This window comes from Atractosteus spatula, chromosome 9, assembly GCF_055471065.1.
Source record: "Atractosteus spatula isolate fAtrSpa1 chromosome 9, fAtrSpa1.hap1, whole genome shotgun sequence".
NCBI lineage: Eukaryota > Metazoa > Chordata > Actinopteri > Semionotiformes > Lepisosteidae > Atractosteus > Atractosteus spatula.
The window spans coordinates 14,935,865-14,955,685 of NC_142714.1; the positions used below are offsets into that span (position 1 = coordinate 14,935,865).

General features: G+C 34.9%; 1 protein-coding gene across 1 annotated transcript in view; it reads left to right on the plus strand.

Moving 5' to 3' along the window:
* cdin1 (CDAN1 interacting nuclease 1) overlaps positions 1–19,526 on the plus strand; it is a 67,468-nt gene extending 47,942 nt beyond the window's left edge. Inside the window, exon 11 of the mRNA XM_088925626.1 lies at positions 19,013–19,526. Within this exon, the coding sequence (XP_088781752.1) occupies positions 19,013–19,148 (136 nt within the window). The 3' untranslated portion in view covers positions 19,149–19,526. The remainder of the gene's footprint in view (positions 1–19,012) is intronic.
* The last annotated feature ends 295 nt before the right edge of the window (positions 19,527–19,821 follow it).

The window sequence follows — 19,821 nt, forward strand, 5'->3', positions numbered from 1 at the left end:
AATTACACTGGCCACTTTGTTGTCATAATCTAGAACCAGATGTATAGGGCAAGGACTTGTAAGTTCTCCTTTAGAAGATTTTTACCAGGGGAGGAGGACAGATAATGTGCATTTGGAGAATATACATCTGTATAATGATTATTTTTTGTGTGCCTTTAACTTTTGTGTTTTGTTGGTATTAGAATGTAAAATATTCAGACCTGCAATATATTGCAGTGTCATTCGTCTGCCAGCTGTACCCAAACTGCAATTCCTAAAATATTTTTGATTCCTCATTTATAACTATTCATGGGTTTGGGAATGAGAAAAAGTACACATTTCCCTTTAGCATGATCAGCGTATTTTTATGATAAAACTATTTTATGTTGATCCTTTTCTTGTATGTAATTTTTAAGGATTTAAATATTTTCACTTTGGTTTGCCATTTGTTGAAAAGATTAACAGACAAATATGCTTAATTCTAGTACTACCTTAAATCTCTGGCTTTAGGATCAGGTTTCTTTTTAGTTCCTTGATTGCCTGATACCTAAAACATTTTTGCTTTCATAGCTATTGGTGAGATAATCAAACACATGTGAGAATATAGAAATGGAGCTCTTGACCTTTGATTTAAGTAATCAATTCTAACTAATGTATGATATCTTTTAGGTCAACTACCAATTCTCTGTTTAAGCAGTTTCACATATATTAATGATTAGTGTGAAACATTTGCTGCTAATCTAAACCTCTTGATAAATGGTGGACTATAACTGAATGTCCTTTTGCTATACTATCAGTGTGTTTTTCCCTACAGTCTACCATATATTCTAATCAATATTACCTTACAGGGGGATGTTATAGTTCTCATCAATCCATTTTAAAAGGGATTAAGAAACTTTAGAATTTTTTTTTTAATGGCTCTTTTAATATTGTAGCTGAATGTTAGGAATGTGGTGAAAGATATAGGTGGGGCCTTTTCTCATTTAGACCTTTTCTAGCTAAACCTGTCCACCTCTGCAAATGTCTCTGCGTTTTATTCAGTATTGTTTTTGCACCTGTGTGGATAGAATCTAAAGTAATATTTGTTTGCCATACAAGTATTGTATTTCCCAGGAAATCAGCCTTACAAAATTGATTTTGTACAAAGGTATATGAAATACAGCTATTGAGGTTTAGAGAGAATGTGGTTTTTTTACACATTACTAAGTAGAAATGGAACCTGGGCTCACTGTATTTTCATTTGTGCTCCAGGCAATCTGTAAATAAGATAAGACTTCAGAGAGAAGAAAATAATTGGTGCGCAAAAATCCATCAACAGTGAGAATAAAATACAGTATCAGAGGTGGTTTTTCTACTTCTTTGTTTTACTTTATTAACTGTGTATGTTATGTAGAAGTATGCATATTAATAATTTTTTCATCTATGATTGATCTACCTTTAAAATGGCCAACCTGTTTTTGTATTGTTATTAGCATAGCTAAGTTAGGTGTAGTAGAAAAAGAAATAGAGTATGTTATATGGAAACGATTTGCAAAATGTGCTGCTTCAATTATAGTGTAGATATTTATAAATGTTTTTGTTTCCCGTTTCTGGAATGACTTAAGATTCTTTTTAAATGAAAATGAATGTGAAAACTATTACTTGAGAATTAGTTTGACATCATTTTCTGGGTAAATTGTTTAGACTGAACTTTTTTCCCTGAGGTATTCTAATTGGAATTCTGACTTCTAAGTGTAATATCCAGAACCTATGGAGTAATTTGACAAAAAAAGGAATAGAAGTCAAATCAACATTAAATGAAGATGGAAAGTTTCTCTTCTTTATTGGTTTCTGTTATAATGCACCATTAATTAAAATCATATTATAATAATTCTTGATTAGAAGGAAAATGTGATGGCTGTTGTCCATACTTCTTCCTTTCTAGTGTCGTAGTACTTTAAAAAGTAAAAGAGTTTCAAAGTTGAGAGTTATTGAATAACTGATGAAGAGACTATAGTGGGTTGGAAATTGTGACATTTAGGAAATAATATAAAATAATTTGAAAAATTCCACAAAACTAATGGAATGGAACACGTTTGTAATAATGCAAGCCATTAGCTATCTGTGGTATAACGATTTCAAAGCACTCAGGTACAATAGGATTATCAGAAAACAGTCTACCTGCTCTCAATATATAATTAGTTTCTAATAATACAAAATATGTTACCAAGGCACAATGACAAAAAAAAATCTTTTAAAAACAGAAATATAATGTTTCTATTACTGGAATCATGTGAAAATATGCAGCCGTAGTAAAAACAAACATTAAAATGAAAATTGCCGATTTAAATGTTGCATAGTATTTTTAGATGAAATATTACCAGCCTTGTCAAAAGCCATTTCAAATCAAAGGGTAAAAAGATATTTTAATCAGTGTTTTGAAACTTAGACTTTTACACTATTGACTTTGGAATAAAGGGTCACCTAATTGCGACTTTTGATCTAATGTTTGGGCTACCTTTTAAAGCTTGCTTCAGTGCATGAAAAATAGACTTTCAAAGTTAGAGAAAACTGCCGAAAGGTCCTAATATGCTAAACGCTGTAATCTTCTGAAAGTGTTTGGTTGATTTTCCTGTTGGCCCTCCTATCAACTTTAACCTCCAACCTTCTCCTGCATGTATCACTACAAATAAAACTGCAGAGGTTTGACAAGAGGATATAAAGTCACCAGGCCATCGCACAGAGATCTCCACATGATTTTCTTTAACCTAAAGTTAAACACAAAGTGCTCTGAGCCAGACTTTTAATGGGAAGCCATAAACACTCACCCATATCGCTTTGGTTTTCATAATTACTGTTTTAACAGAAAAAAGGGAGAAATATACATTATAAATTATGTTTGACAGCCTAGATTTAGTGGTTTTGTCATAGCTTGTCTGTAACCATTATCCAGATTTGCTTTTCCAGATAAGATGATTACTCAATATGCTTATGTGCCCATGATCAGGGTACAGTATTTTATGTACTTTAGCTTTAATTAAGGTAAACCAGAGGCGGAAGCTGTGATGTAATAAAAGTTTAATCCTTCAAATGTTAATTTAATTCTAACCTGTCTAAGCTTCCAAGGCTGTTTCACATTGAGAGCTCATTCAGGAGCCCCAAAACATTGCAGAGGTGCATAAATTATAAAAGGTCCAATGAAAGCAGCTTTCTAAAATTAATAGTTATATTGTATGCATAATAAATAATGTTGATAGTGATGTTATATTAGTAAGTATGGTTTTATTGCTTGATTGATAGCATTGATAGAAATTGTGAACTTGAGACTCAGAATGTACTAATATTCCATTTTAGTAACTATGTAATTTTACTTTCCTTTTTTTAAGTATTGTACAAATTTAATGTATCAGTTTCAGCATGCGTTATAGATCCCATGTCAGGTTTTATCCAAACAATTTTAAGAAGGCAATCTTCCTTCATATCTGTACTTCTCAAAGCAAGAGAAGTCTCAGTTGTAGTGCTATGTGTTTTGCTAGTTGCAGTAGCTTGTTTATGTACTACAATGGTTTGTATTACACAGAGCACAGATATGAGAGTCATGACAATGTGTAAGGTTAAAGGAATGCTGTTTATGTTTATGCTTAGTTTTTTTCTGGCCAAAAGATAGGAAGCAATGCATTTAAATATGTAATGATTCATAAAATCTCAAGCTGCTTTATAGTCTGTTTTATTTATGGGGAGTTTCTGCAAGTATTTCTGCTGTTTCCTTTGAATATGATGTTACTACAGAAGTATAAAATTGCTTTTAGAATTTTACTTAAAGCTCTGCATGGTAAGTGGACAGCAAAAACACAAATGTCAGTTATGAAGACAACTGCTGTAAGGATCAATGTTAAATTAATGGGTGTAAACTAATCCTATTAAATTAACATAAAACCATGTTCTTGATGTGATGTAAAGAAAAAAGGACAGCGCCTTTATGTTCTTATAAAAACACTACTTTTTATTAAATAGAAAATGAGATGTGCTCCTCTTTGTTAATTGTTCTAAATAGCATAGTTAAAACTGAATTTTGGAATTTTATATCCTGATTTGCAGTAGTTCTTTTGGAATTTTATATCCTGATTTGCGGTAGTTGGGAGGAAAGTTTGCACTTTTAATTCCTTAACTATATTAAAGGTGTTATGAATTTTCTGCCATTGAAAGTGAAGGTATTTTGCAATTCTAATTTTGACTTAATCTTCTCCTGATTGCAGAGTTCTTTTAAGACTACTGTAATTTTTTACATCTGCATGGTGACAGCCTAAAAAGTAGGAAAGAAAACTGAAAAATACCAATCCATCTGAAATATACACATAAATAGAATGTGTGTAGATAATGTTTACACATTTATAGAATCGTAAGTAAAAAGACACCCCCTGAGATTTATCAAAGGACATGTTCTGAGACACGTGATGCTTCCAATTACATTGCTGGATATATAAACTGTACTGGCCCCTGTAAGCCTTAGTTTATGTACAGCTATGTTCTTAAGAATTGTCTTTGAAGTGCATAGTATATTGCTGGCCAGCTGAAATTCGTTAGAAGTCTGCAAGAATTCACTAAGCACTAGATACTTTTGGGGGATAAAAGCCAAAAGTCAACCTGCATGCATGTCTTGAACACACATAGAAGAGCCAAATTCTTTGCTCTGGAGTGGATAGTGGAAGCTGAACCTTGACAATTTGTTACAAGTAAGACAGTTTGTTGCAAGGAACCATCAGACAGCATGCGATATGTTTGATATGGCGAAAGAGCAGTAAGCAGCTTGCATATTACTCCTCATCCCTATTAAACCGTTCCCGCTGTTGAACATTCAGTTTTTCCATTCTTGATAATCGCTTTTCTCTGACTGGGGTAGTGTTTGGCATGTTTCTATCCATTGAACCAGCTGGAAGATGTAGCAGTCTGTGTCTTGTGTTGGGTGGTGAAATTTAGATGACCTGTGAGCTGTGAAGAAATCGTAACATCTGCCTGATTGCTCAACATTATGGAGGAGTGATTTCTTCCCACATATGTCACTTGTCATCTGACCAACGGTGCACTGGCTCATATTGCCTGCTCAGCACAAAGGCATAATAACGTTCATGAGCAAGTGTTCATTCTCAGTCAATTCCTGTAGATCTATTCCAGTAAATCTGGAACCTCCTGATACAGATTGTCAGGAATGAATGGCAATTCCATACTAAAATCACTCATACAGGTTTTAATAAGCAGCCCTAGAAGGAGACAAACTTTTACCTTTACTGCTGACGTGTGTAGTTCTGTAATATGAACATTTATGTAATTATTGCAAGTCTTTTTTCTCTCCACATATTGCATATACTGTACATGTCTATAAATACAGTATATCTGTTGTGTATATATATTTCTATATGCATGTCTGTATACAAAGAAATTGTATATACTTATATACTCATATATACACAGACATTAAAGATATAGGATATAAATCTACATTTTGTGTTATTATACAACGTATACAGTATATGTTTGCACCATCTATCCATAATTTTGGCTTGAAATATTCTTAGATATTTGTCTGCATTGAGGAAAAGGATTAACATCACAACCATCAACCCCAGTGCCCAAGCCCTACAATTTAATAGCTTTTTAGTTTTTTTTTTCTAAACAGCAATTAATCTCATTTTAGTACAATTTTCTCGATCCTGAAGTCAGACACAGAATCGCTGTTTTGTTCATATTTGGCTTCAGCTCCTCTGCATAGTCATTAAAGGCCCAATTAATGTCACCTTTAGCTGAAGAGTACTCATTTTTATTGAGAAAATGACAGTTGCCGCCATGAGTGGTGCAGTGTAATATGCATTAATTGCCCTGTAACACTGGTAATTACGAGTTTTTCAAGCCTCTCAGTAAACTGTCATGCCCAGACAAGACTGCACTGAAATAGATTACTCATTAGGGAGACCTGCCCTGTTTTCCAATGGGGTTCTTAGTGTTGGCACAAAAATAATTCTGGTGCTTGAACAAATAGTTGCCAAGAGCAATTTCCTATTACAACTTCCCAGTGACGGGTGTTCCAGCCATCACTTTCGACTGAGGTCAGGAAAAGAGACAGGGAGCACGAGAGATCTTAACTAACAGTCAGACAGTTTTTCATGTTTCACAAATTATTTAGAACAGTCACACGATCTCAGGTTCCCAAATTCACGGCAGACCTAAAGCTTTAAGAGTAGTGCTAAATAATGGGGAAGTGTCAGATGCTGAACTGTTCTTATATTGAGGGCAGTTTTGAAATCAACACCTTGCGTTGATGCCTGTTAATCTGAAGTGTTCTTGATTAGTTTGTCAGACGTTATAATTGCACAGTCTTGTTTTAAATTATTCTGAAAGTTTACAAGCAGTATGCTGTTTTCATTGGGTGGGCTTAAGTGTTTAAATTGTAAGTGCTGAAGTTGTCTTTGGTATAATGACTTTATGGCTTTTTTTTGTTTTTTGCTAACATGCAAAACTTTGTGGGATTTTTCTACATAGTGAAAATGTGCATTCTGCTGTTTCAGAATACATAAGCCTCACATATACATAAAAAGCCAAGTTATAAAGGGAATGAATGGTGCTGACACTTCACGTAGATAAAATACGTTATGCAGTAGAAACTAAAAACAAATGCCACATCCTGTCATAAAGCATTCAGACAACAGGTTTTAAAGCAGTATTTAGTCATAGCGAAAAAATATTTGTTTCTTTAGACCCGTTAACATTATCCAGTTTCATGGTGTTTAATGCACCATCCTTGTCATTATTCATTTCTTTTTAAAACGTTTCACCCACAATAGTTTTCTTATAAATCCCTTTTGCAATTCTGAAGGGCCAGGAAAAAAACCCTTTTGTTTTATCTCCCTTATAACACCTGCTTCAGGCAATCTGCTCTTTCTCTTCTTAAATGAATTTTGTCACGGCCTTTCAAATTCTCACAAAGTGATGAGCTAATGAAAGGAGATAGTACAATTTGTGCTGACCAGGTAGGGGCTGCCAGCACACAGCTGAGCTTGGTAAAGAAACAAAGAATGGACCATTATATCGCTGATTTACTCATTACTCTTGTCATTAATAGCAAAAGACCTTGGTGTGTTTATCTGTTTGCATTGGCGCACATTTATCGAATTGTTTATGACAAGACTAATTGGGATAATTGAAGACATTAAAATTACCTGTCAGCTATATGTAACCACACTCCCTTTCTGTCTGACAACTAGTGACAACTGAGGGACCCCGTAGCATTACTCATGATGGCTTTTCGAGCAGTAATAAGGACAATAGGGGCCTTGGCTAATTTGACATGGACAGCCTTCACAACAAGGAGCCGGCTAAATGACTGTCAGTGGGGGGAAAGGACTTGGAAAACTAATGGAGTCCCCCATGGCGTTCTGACAGAGAGATGAGGCAATTTGAACGGAAAGTGAAAGGGCTTCAGTTTGTCAAGTATTTAGGGCTATCAGAGAACAGCTAGAGGCTGGAACCTGACAATAAATATGTGAACTATGGTGAGCAGTTCCATATAGGTCACTTACATGGTAATGGCTGCCCAGCTTTTAGAGGTTTGCTCTGCAGTACCATTCTTCACCTCTCCTGACTGGGAGCATTGCCTTCTTAATCTCTTCCATGGTTTTACACAGCAGGAGTAATGGCTGAGGTTATAGAGGAGCAGGGATGTCGGGCAACAAATTGCTAAGACAACACTTCCTGATCAAATAAACATCACATAACTGTTACACCTGTAGAGTGAAACACATTGCTTTATATTTGTACTGTAATCATTTCCCCCTGCTCTGCTTTTTCTGTTTAAACCGAATGCAAACGATCCTCTTATCTGATTAAGCGATTCAATGTGGAAAGGTTGCTCATTGTTCTCTAACATTAACTAATATATTAAAAATAACAAAAAATGTAATTTTATACTGTGTGGATAGCATCGTTCAGATCTTTAGGATATGTTTAGTCCTCCATACTAAAATCAGGAGTGTTTTTCTATTATTTTTTATGCTAGATTCTTAGATTGTGTTAAACCAGGGATTCAAGATTTTGTGACCTCAGTGTCTTTAGGGTTTCATTAGGGTTTCGAGTTCTTGGTTATTAATTAAACACCAGATTTAGCAAAGAATTTGCTAATTAGAACTTTTTGTTTTTTATGTTGAGAACTATTACATTTAATTTACCTTCAAATGTATAATTAACATGAAAACTCCCTTCAAGCAGAAAACAGAAATACCTATTTAAAGTATTAGTTGAATTAAGAATTGAATTGAAAAATAATTGAAAACCAGCAGATCCAGTAGACATTGTGGTCACCAGTATCAGGGCTGGGGAAACCTTGCAATAGGAATTAAACCAAATATATATGTTTTGATAAAGCTAGGCAACAGTATAGGAATATGCACATTTGTGCAAATTATTAGCCAGTGTTTATTAACTGTATTTATTTTAATGTACATTGCTGGCAAGAAGAATCTCCACAGACTGTGAGAATATATTGTGATTATTGGACATTTGTGGTAAACTGAAAGGATGTCAATAGATTTAGTGAGGTTATAATCGCTGATGTACACCTCACAAGCTATTTGATATACGGAGGAAAATGTAATAGTATCATTTGCACAAATTTACAATCTCAAAAGCAGTAGGTCAGTTACAGTGGCTCAGATTTACAAGCCTTTATCAAACAACAAATCAATTTGAACAGCACGTGAACTAAATTATCTATTTCTCTGGTTATTTCTTTGGCTAATGTAGAAATGAGAAATCTAGAAAAGAAATAAACAATTTATTATAATTTATTGTGATCTTAATAGATTTTAATATAATTATCCTTATATACTATAATCTTAGGACTGGACTTAATCCATTCTACAGAAATTAAATGAATTAAATTGAAATAGTGTGCTTTAGCTAGATATTTCAGGTATATTTCCAAAATATTCGAGTGATTTGTTAGTACTGTACTGTGTTGTATTGTCTGAACTATTAAAAATACACAATTTATCTGTTGCCAGTGCAGCATATAAAATTTAACCCATGTTAACAAAAAGATCCATAAAGAATTAGCAAGATTACCTGCATTCCATACAAGTTTCTCTTCTTTGTTACAAACACTGCAACAGCTGCATACAAAGAATGTTTTTTTGTTTCTCTATGGGGAGATTCCTATAATATACCATGCAGCAAACAGTACTATAAGCTAGAGCATAATTTGGGACTCAGTAACATACCTTCTTGGGAATGTGTGACTAATGTGGGTGGCTGTTGCATATCAATAAGCCCATCTTGATCTAAACATATTGTCAGGCACTTTGGAATGTCATTTTCACAGCAGATGAGTGCTGTCAGGGAGGAGATCTTCTGTTTGTTTTGTGAAAAGGGGTTAAATTGTCAGTTTGACAACTCATAAAGGCTCCCCTTTGTACAAAACAAGCAAAAATCAATACCAGATTGCCGCAGGAATACTGTTTTCAGTTTCAGTGACCTAGGTGTCACGCAGTGATTCCTTTATTACATTTTGGACTATTTAGCTTCCAATTTGATCCACTCACTAATTAGTTTTGTTTGGGCTCACGATGCTTGTGCAAATCCTAACCTTCTTTTAAGTGACACAGAACCTACAAGGTTTCTCCTCCCCTGGCTCAATCACCCTTGAAATAGCTAAAGGACCTTCTGTTTTTGTAACAAATTTTAAAAACTACAATGAAATTTAATTTGCCAAAGATCATCCAAAAAAGATTGGCCATGTCCGTGATAGCTGATGGTATCAAACCACAGTTGTTCAAATATCCCGGGGCACTGTTGTACAGCTGATCTCATTGCTTTCGAAAGTTGCAGGCTCTGGCTCGTCTTTGTAAAGTTCACATGTTATTGATTTGTGTGAGCACTCTTGCTCGTTTGTTTATCTCGAATGCCAGCCTGGCACGCACAAGGTCCTGACTGTTTGAAGCAGTGGGAGTTGATTTCTTTTTCCAGGTTTACCCCTGTGAAATACAGGAAAGTCTGGGTCAGGCCAGTCAGCTGATGGAATGTATTTTCCCCTGCGCTTTGATTCGATGAGCCCCACATTTATCAGCACAGTTCATGCTACAATGCGGCATGGCTTTTTAAACTTCACAACTGTGAATTATTTAAAGCAGTTTGAAACCGAAATCATTAAAAAGGATTTTGTTTGTTTTTTGTGTTTTTTCTAAACGTTAGTCTCTAGGTGTTGAAAATGATTACCTAAGAAAAAACTGATTAAAGGTGTCATAGGTGAAATGCAAGATATTTTCAGCTTTTGAAATCATGGCATTTTGTACTTGTAATTGACCTTGATGGCAGAACTGAACCACATTATATCTGAATATCATTAGTATTATTTAAAATACATTTTTTTCTCTCACAAAATAGTTTGGCACATTACAAAAATCATACACGTAACTGGTAGGAAAATATTTAAATGCTTAGATTTAATTAGACTGCCAATCATAATCGCATACTGATGTTATAGTAGCAGATGTATAACTACTTGGCTTCTGTGAATGACTTCATGATATGGATATGTATTCACTTCCCTGAAGCTAAAATTACCTTTAGGAGTGAAAATAAATTGCAGAGTAAGCAGATTCTGTTTTCCAGCAAAGTATAGCATAGAGCCTGTTAAAGTAGTGGACTTAAGTAAACATGCTTAAAAGGATCGTATTTAAGCATTGAATCATAAGTCTGTGTGGTAAATTATATTTTCTGCTTCCACCATATGGTTCATGAAGATCTAAAATGGCAGAGTAATAGATGTATTTCTCAAAATTAAGTGAAGTTTTACAAAATGCTCCATTCCTTTTTTAGTATATATTTTTTGTTAAGGAATGATGCAGAGGGCGTAACAATATGGTAAGTACTTTGAATAGATGTAACCAATATGATTACAAGCAAAAGTGCAGTGTATGCTGCGTTGACATCTTGATTTAGTGATTGTAACACCAGTGTACTTTGAAATGTAGTGACTTGGATGGTTTCCAGTCCTGTGTTTTTCAGTGAAAGCAATAGTTCCTACTACCTTCAAAAATCCTAGTAGCACTTTCAGACAATAAATAATCAGAACATTGCATTTGATCTTATATTTTTATCAATAATTTTGAAATATGGGGACTTGTATTGTGTACCAAATTTTTTCTTGCCTTTTAACTTCATTATCATAATGTATCGTCTTTTCATAGGATATAAAAGCAGACTCAAATAACAAGTCAGTGTTTTTGCCATCTGAAATGCATGGATTTTTATTTATAAAATTCTGGCCCCACAAATGCCAGTCTCTGTTGCAGTTGTACACCTTGTCCTAATCTAGAAATACAAACATGTACATAAAGATTTTGAAACTTACCTAGTTGTTTGTGTATTTTGAATTGTGTGCATTTAGTGCTGCATTCTTTGAGTGTATGAAATACTAGATACATCACTACTGAAGCTCATGGGCTATATTATATTACAGTAAAAACTGTTGTTGATTAAAGACAGGGTTAGAAAGGACTTGTAACAAATTGAAAACATATTGGCAGACAGGGTTAAAGACGGGATTAGTGTAGGTTTCACCAAGGTAAAGCAAAGAGAAATTGTAGGCAGTTTATGAGGATTTGGTTTTGTCCCTCGAGATTCAGTAATTATTGGAAAGGCTGCTGGTAGATCACAATAACAGGGCAAAGAACCTTGTATCCCCTCGACACCAACATCCTGTCAGCCTGGACCCTTCCCAAGGTCTGCTTCACCAACACTTAGCTATTTTGAAGATTACTTTGAGAGATGGCTATTTATCATCCTGAGGAGCGTTGGACTATGGCTCATTTCTAAATTAGTCTAAGAGCTACTTGTTTACCTCTAAACCTATTAGCATATGTTTTCTTAAATGCAGACCTTCTGTATTAAGGCTTCAGGACTTGAAAACATCTTTCATAAATCATGTTGCATCGTGTGAGGATTGTAAAACAATATACTTTATTATTATTATGTACATTACATTATGTTGTGTATGACTATTTTAATATTTAATTTACAATAATATGTTTGTTATACATTTGGTCAAATATATGGTTTAGAATTACTCAAACCTTTACACCTCTGAAGGATGTAATGCTCAGATGTCTGAGGATAAAGTGTTGTGAGGTCTTAGTTTAAGAGTATTATGTATAGACCTTATTTTGCAACAAATTCTTTTGCAAAATCCAGTATCAAAACTTTAGTTACTGTGATAAAAAATAGTTTTCACCAGCAGATATAAAAGAAGTATTGAAGTAGTTCAAGTAGGTAGCTGCGTCAGCAGGAACAGTAAAGATTTATTCCATGTGTGTCACCCGAAGAAAGCTCCACAGCTAAAATGTTGTTTCTCTTCTTCTCTTTTCAGCATGGAGTAAACCTTTTCTTGTTTCTGAAAGAACTATTGCTTATCAAAAGGTTTGCTAGAATTTGAGAAAATCTGGTGGTATTTTTAGACAGGAACCACAGTTGTCAAGAAGGTGTCAAGAGTACAGCCCTAGATGTTTGGCATGTTGTAATCCCAGCACTGGACATAGTGCAGATTTGTATCAGGACCTCATGGTAATCCCTAGATGTTTGTTTTGACAAGACCATCAGGAAGTTGATGCACAAAATTGGATCTACATCATAGTATGCGACTGTTTGCCAGACCATTAGCAATTATTGGATATGTCAAGTATCATATGATGTCCGTCAATTGTCCTCTGTTGGTCTAGTTTGGTGTCTGAGTAATGGTGTGGAGAGGAGGTATCTTCTTCAAAGATTGTGTTGTCTTCAGCATCTGATGTACCATAAGGAGTTAATGTTGTTTCACAGAATGCTGCATCTGTTGGCCCAAAATTCACTTTATTGAGGAATAATGCTCCTTCCCATTAACCGGTATGTTTTTATGAGTGGCCCTCTTGTCAGAAATTTGAAGAATGTTCATGATAGGTGTTGCATTCTGGCAAAACCATTTCAGAACTATAATCATGTATAGCTCATGCTGCAGCTTGGGGTGAACTAACACCTACTAATTTAAAGAGTATCACCATATGTCTAATAAGCCAAAATTTGCATATGATGTTATTGAATGTGTAGGGTTGAATGCTGAACAGGTTCAAAAGACGTGTCAATTAAACAATTGAGGTTGGTTCTAAACTAGAACTTGGTTTCATGCTTTGGAGGTGGTGTGTATGCAGCCTTTTTTCAAGTGATTGTTTTATTTAATTTTATTAGGGATATCTAACAGGTTTTGTTTCAGCATCAAGGAATCTGAAGAAGTAAGGAGTTTATCTTGGGGGGGAAGGGGGCAGTCCAGTCAGCATTTAAATTAAATGTGAAATTTATCACTGCTTAACAAACATTATTTTCAGCACTGATTAACAGCAACCACTTACTTGTGGTAAATACTGAAAAACTTAAGTAGGACAAACAAAATATTCCTTGTGAAGATACATTCAGCAAACTGTTTTTTCCTTTAATCTTACAAGTCTTACTGTTGTTCTTAGCTACTAGTAAATTTCATGCACCACACGGATTCAGGGAGAAGCTTAAGTACATCACTACTTTGCTTAGTGTTTTAATATCTCATTGACGCAAAGGAAATAATATCCGAAAGAATTATTCACGGCAAAACATTTTTATCTTAATTTACATATTTTGTGTTGTAATGGTAGTGATTATACAAGTGACTTCATTGTTTGAAGATTATCAGTAATTTCTCAACTGTTTTTATATTTTACTTTCCTAATGGGTTTTTTAGTGGGAAAAAAACCTCAGGATGGACCTATTATTAGCAGTTGTGACTTTAATAACTGGCTGCTTGGAAAAATCTGTATTCCTTGTTTTTTTGTATTATTTATGAAAAAGCAGATCTTGACATGTGCTTGTTTATGGTCTGTTGTTTCTTGGCCTATCCTGTCAGACTGTAGCTGCCCTTTTTGTATCCTTTAGTGGAATCAGTTTCTAAATATCCTGTTTGTGATCCTTTTTTTTGGCACTTTTTATAAGCATGCCAAGAACTGTGGCCAGATCCCCAGGAGCAAAGAAGAAAAGGCTTGCGGAGCGTGCAAGACACTTGCAGATTTTTCAAGATATCATCTTGCACTGGCCATGAGACATGTTTCTAGTTCAAACCCTAAAAATAAACACCTATTAATCACCTAATTGTAGCATTAGCTGACCAGAGCCTTGAGTGCTAGGACCCCAGCCTAACCTCTCAGTGGTGTGTCTCACATTTTTGTCACCCAGGATAAGAAACAGTTTGAAGAAAATAAAAGAAATCTACAAGCAACAAATGTTTATAAGAGCTCCCCTTTTTTCTGATATATAACAAATTGAACAATGAGCCCTTTATCAGAGTCCTTCAAAGAAACATAAGAGGGTTAGAGTCATCTAATGTAGTACTAATTTTAACAAACTAATACCATTAGTGAAGGGAAGCATATCATAGACTAATATTTTCATATGTTGTCTTACTTGTCTTTTTTAATAGATGGTATTACTCTTACTAGTTTAATGAGTTGAAAATAAATCCCTTTATGCTTTGGTGCAGCACTTTAATCTTTTGTTTTAATGTAAAGTCAAGAAACCATTTTAACCTCTACCATACAAATACAAAATCGCATTTCCAATCGTATAAAATGATGCCTTGCTTTACTAAGTTTACATTTTTAGTAGGTGTGATTTTGCTGTCATTTGTCAAACTTAATATAAAAATTCAGTAAAGAATGTTTAAACACACCTTGGACAGCTGTTATTTACTTATACTGGGTTTATGAGATTTTAGACCCAGACTTTAGTGAACGTGCAAGTATTTTTCAACTTCTTGCAAAAAAGACTAGGAGATTTTTTTTTAATTCAGTTCATTGCAAACAAATATTATTTTTTGCATTTTTGTTTATTAAAGCACCTGTCTAGAAACGCTGTACAGATCCTGCTAGGTAATGTGGTGTTTGAAAACCAAATTTGAAAGATTCGGGATACTCTCCTGAATTAATCTGAGAAAACCAAAATCTATTTAAACACAGTGAAAGGGTACTTGCCGTATGTTAAAGCCTTAAATTTAAGGAATTTGTACTTCCAAGTGATCCAAAAATGCAAGTGGACCACTTACATTTTTCTCTAATGGCAAGTACTTATAAAAGTGTATGTGTGTAACTCAGTCTTGCTTCACATGAAGATGTCATTACTTCATGAAATAGTGGAAAAAAGTATACTACTTAAGAAAACTTTATGAGAGGGACCGTTACCAGGATAGGCGACACTTGTCAGACCTGTAATTTGTAATTTAATTATGCTGCGACTATGTGTGGGTGAGGGAGACCTAATAGCAGCTTACTATCAAAATACCTACTTTTTGTTTTGTTTTTAAGTGATGTGCTATCATTAAGCTGCCGTGTAACCACCAGGCACCTGCTTAAAAAAAAAGAAGGCAAGTACTTATTACATTTAATGAGTGTATATTTTGGAACCCTATTGCGATAACATCCAACATACTGTACCTTACGTGTTTTCGAGTCAATATGCTGCCTTTAATCTAATCGTGTTTCAGTTTGAAAAATAAGGTTGTGTTGTTATTTCCCCCCACACATTATCCTTAAAATCAACCAAAACATCAAGCTTTTCAGAATTGTTTGTCTAGGAAATACTAAAGACACCCAACACATGAATGCTCAAATATTTTTATTCATAGTATCAACATTCTTTATTCTGGTAACAGTGTTTTCTTCTGAGCGCTCTCCTTAGCTGCAGTATTTTGTTCTCACATAGCACATGTAGTATATTTTATTATTCTTAATAGCATGTCCTACGCTGACTTACTATAAGAACTGAACAAGACGTCTACAAGGATACTTGATGCAAGTATTCAGCAGACTTCTTAGAATCAAGAGTAAAACATGAACCAAAGGACATGAGAAGAAACTGTGGGCAAGGGCATTTAAATCCAAGAACAAGTTGCACTTCTATAAACAAGGAGTTATAGGAGTTTGGAATATGCCATGGTGTTGAAGCTGATGTATTGTTTTTTTATTAAAAAAATAACTGGATGTTTTGAATGTTCTTTTCCCATTCTTACTTTTCTTGTGTTTTTATTTTGACAAAGTTATTGAAAGGGAGATGAAACCTGAATTCTTTTATTTTGGTACTTTTAATGTAATAGTTGAATTTGTATTTATGTCAGGTGTCAGCTCACAGCTCAGACCTCTATATGACTATCACCATGTCCATTATCAAGTATTGTTTTACTGTAGATTTATATTTTATGGCCTTTGGTAAGGAAAGTCTCTCTCTTACTTTTTGTATTACACATTCATCCACAATGTAAAAAAATAAAAAAGCAGAGCTCAAACAATCTCCAAAGATATCTTATGTAAATGTTTAGATTTTGTTTTCATAACATTTCCATAAAAAGTATAGTGGTAGATCCAGTTGTGTGTTCAAGTATGAGAACCTAAAAGAAAAACCTCAGATATTTTTTTAAAATATTCCGTTCAGCTATGTGTGACTTTAGAGTGAACTTGCTGTGCATCTGTCAGCCTTCTCTGGGCTGTTAGTTTTGGCTTGTGTGCTGAGACATACAGCACTGTAAATCATTTATTGTAAAATGTAAGGCAGACATGCAGTTGTATGTACCACTTTGTATTCTCAGCTGAAAGAAGACGTTTTGTTGTTTTATTACTGTGGGGTTTGTAATTTATGTTTTTGGTAAGATTGTCTTGCAGAGGGACACCACTGGTTAAGATGTTGTTTAATTAAGTAGTCTCAGTAGGTATTCATGAGGCTGGTGTGCAAAACATATCATGACGCTTATCCTTTTTTTTATTTGATTGTCACTGCTTTTTTATGAACTCGGTTTAAAAGTCTGAACTTCCTGATGGATTATATAGTACACAGGGCTATTTCCTGAGAATGTCTGGTGGGACTTAACCATGCTATTTATTGTCTAAGGACACTGTATCACATTGTTGAGACAGTTATTTTTATTTTTTAAGAAAATCTTCTGAAAGGCTTATTTACTATATCAGATTTGAAGTATAAAAACATGTGAATGGCATTTCACAGGAGGATAGTCTAGTGTCACTGTTTTTAACATGGATTATTAGATGACAGAAAGCAACCTGGCAAAGTTACTTTTCTTACAATAACCTGTTTAATTGCTAGGGTGTTTCTTAAAAGGTTAACATCACCCATTTTTCAAGACGTATGATGTGAGCCTTGAAATTCAAAGCATGCTATACAAATACTACTGAGTAGATATGTTCACTTTAACTTGGCTGTCTGGGCTTTCCTTTTCATTCCCAGTTCCTGAGAGTTGGCGTGTTATGTTATTTATAGTGCTAAAGCAAATAACATTGCAGTCAATGCAGAGTCAGTGTACTTTAAGTGTCAGTGCAAATTAGACAGCTGTACCTTCTGTATTATAGCTCACTAGCAAAATATTCACTGTAGTCCATTCTTCAAGAAAAATAGAACAAGCTTAAGTGCTGGGCCCAATCTTTTAAATGACACATTTCTGTGATTCATTTCTCACAAATAATTCCCTAAACAGATAATCGCCTGCTTAAAAAGTAGAATGTATTATTTATAGTGTTAATGAGAACGTTTAGTGTTGAACATTTAATTGGAGTTGTATTCTCTGATACCACTTGCTGTGTGGTTCCTAATTCTTGTCTTTTCTACCTCCAAATCCGTGTAGGATGTAAACAAAATAAAGATATAAGAACATAACAAATGAGAGAATGCAATCTGCGCCATCTTGCTCTTTAAGTCATTGAGTTGCTGAGTGAATCCAAAATATCGGCCAGCTGTGTCTTGCAAGAGTCCAGAGGCTTGGTAGCCTGTTCCAAACTCCTGCCACTTTTTGTATAAAGAAGCATTTCCTGTTCTGCATTCTTAATTGCCTTTTAGTTTCCAATTGTAACCCCATGCCCTTGTTTTAGTACTGAGTACGAAATAGAGCCTTAGGTTAACTACATCCCTTTGGGGTTTGGCATATTTGGATCAAATCTTCTTTCAGTCTACTTTGTTCTAGACTGAAAAGATGTATCTCCTTTAAGCCATCTGTATCTGACAAGCCCATATGAAATATATGAACTGTTGTGAAATTACAGTGGTATAATGAAGGAAAAAATGATCAGGTGAAAAAGCCTTCTGGTTGTGCTGTTTTTGTGGTATGTTCAGAATTCCACTCGGTTTGGAGACTTGGATGAAAAATTTACATGTTGCTTGGACCTTCAATAGACTCTACCTGAGACTTCAAGTTTGTCCCAGTCTGTGTACCTTGATTCATCCCAGAAAACACTTTTACAAAGAAATTTCCAACATGTCCTAATACTTATGCTTATGCAAAACATGAACCTTTAGTAAAACCACAATTATTTTTTTTAAAATAACAAAACATTGTTAAGTAATGTCCTATGGATTACATCTCATTTACTTATCTGATGATATGTCTTATTCAGCTGTCATACTTCCTGGAGGACAAACAAAGATAAAAAACTAAGTAAACAAATTATTTTAATCTACGTTCTTTTAATTCTGAAGGATCCTAAAGGGCTTTACGTAAGAGGGGGCCCACTTCATCTACTACTGAAGTCTGTCTCCTACCTGGGTGACAGCAGAAACTATGCACCAGCTGGCACCCTGTATAGCAGATCAGGTGGAGAAGTGATAGAACTTACTTCACTGGTTGAATTAAGGCAAAACCTGAGGCTCCCCAGATTGTGCAAGCCCAGAGTGGAGTTGAGCTAGGAAAGCAGGGTTAACACCTGTAAGTCTAACGAGCAGTGAAACAGTCAATGGCAAAATAGTTAGGGTCTAGGCTTAACATCTCATAAGAATGAGAGAACACTCTACAGTTTTATCTCTCCTGTCACCTTAATGGGTCTTTGGTTTGGAAATTCTGATCCAGAGCAGAGTGACACCCAAGCAACCTGATTTTTTTATACAGTCTCCAATTCCAATACTGACTTGGCCCAGCCCTGCCTACTCTAGGAGAATTTTAAAAGCTTTCTTTGTCTTGCAGGTTTGGTCCTGGATTAGTTATCTACTGGCATGGATTCATAGAAGAGCTGGATTGTCATCGTGAACGTGGCATCCTGCTTAAAGACTGCTTCCCTACAGACATTGTAACTTTATGCCACGGTGCAGGCCAAAGCTAATGGTGGAAGAGGAGAGAGGGGTGAATCCGGAAGCAATTTTGCTTTCCTGCAGTGCAAACTACTGGCAAACATCTGTCCTGAACTTCAGATGAACTCCTGCTGGCCAGGGTCATGCTAATACTGTTTTAGAAAAACATACCCAGAGTTTCTGTTTAACTTCAGCCCTATGCTTGTGTGAGCAGCCAAAACTGACAGACACATCCCACTCATTATCACCAGCTCTGTCTCTGTCGAATGGTTTATAGATAGTCATAATCTGTCTTCCTTCCGAATTCTTTCTTTCTTCTTACTTGACAAGGGGCAAACACCAGAAACCAAAGGTGTGGCCTTTTCAAAGTTTGCTTCAGAGCTTTCTGCCCCCCTTCTCCTCCCTTTCGATCTCACACCACTTTGCCTATCTGATTTAGCGGATCTGTTATTTCTCATTTTGATATATTTAATTTTATAGGTTAACATAAAAATAGACCAATTTTACCAATAGATGGCCTGTTTTCATTTGTTTTTATAATAGCAGTTAAGAACATATTAATACCCATGAGACAGAAATTAGGAAGATTGTCACACACGTTATTTTTGCTGTGTTTTTCTATGAGATCTGGTTTTGCTTCCATGTTTGAAAACCATGATACCATGGGATATTTCAGTGTATCTCATTACCACAGTACTATAGTTT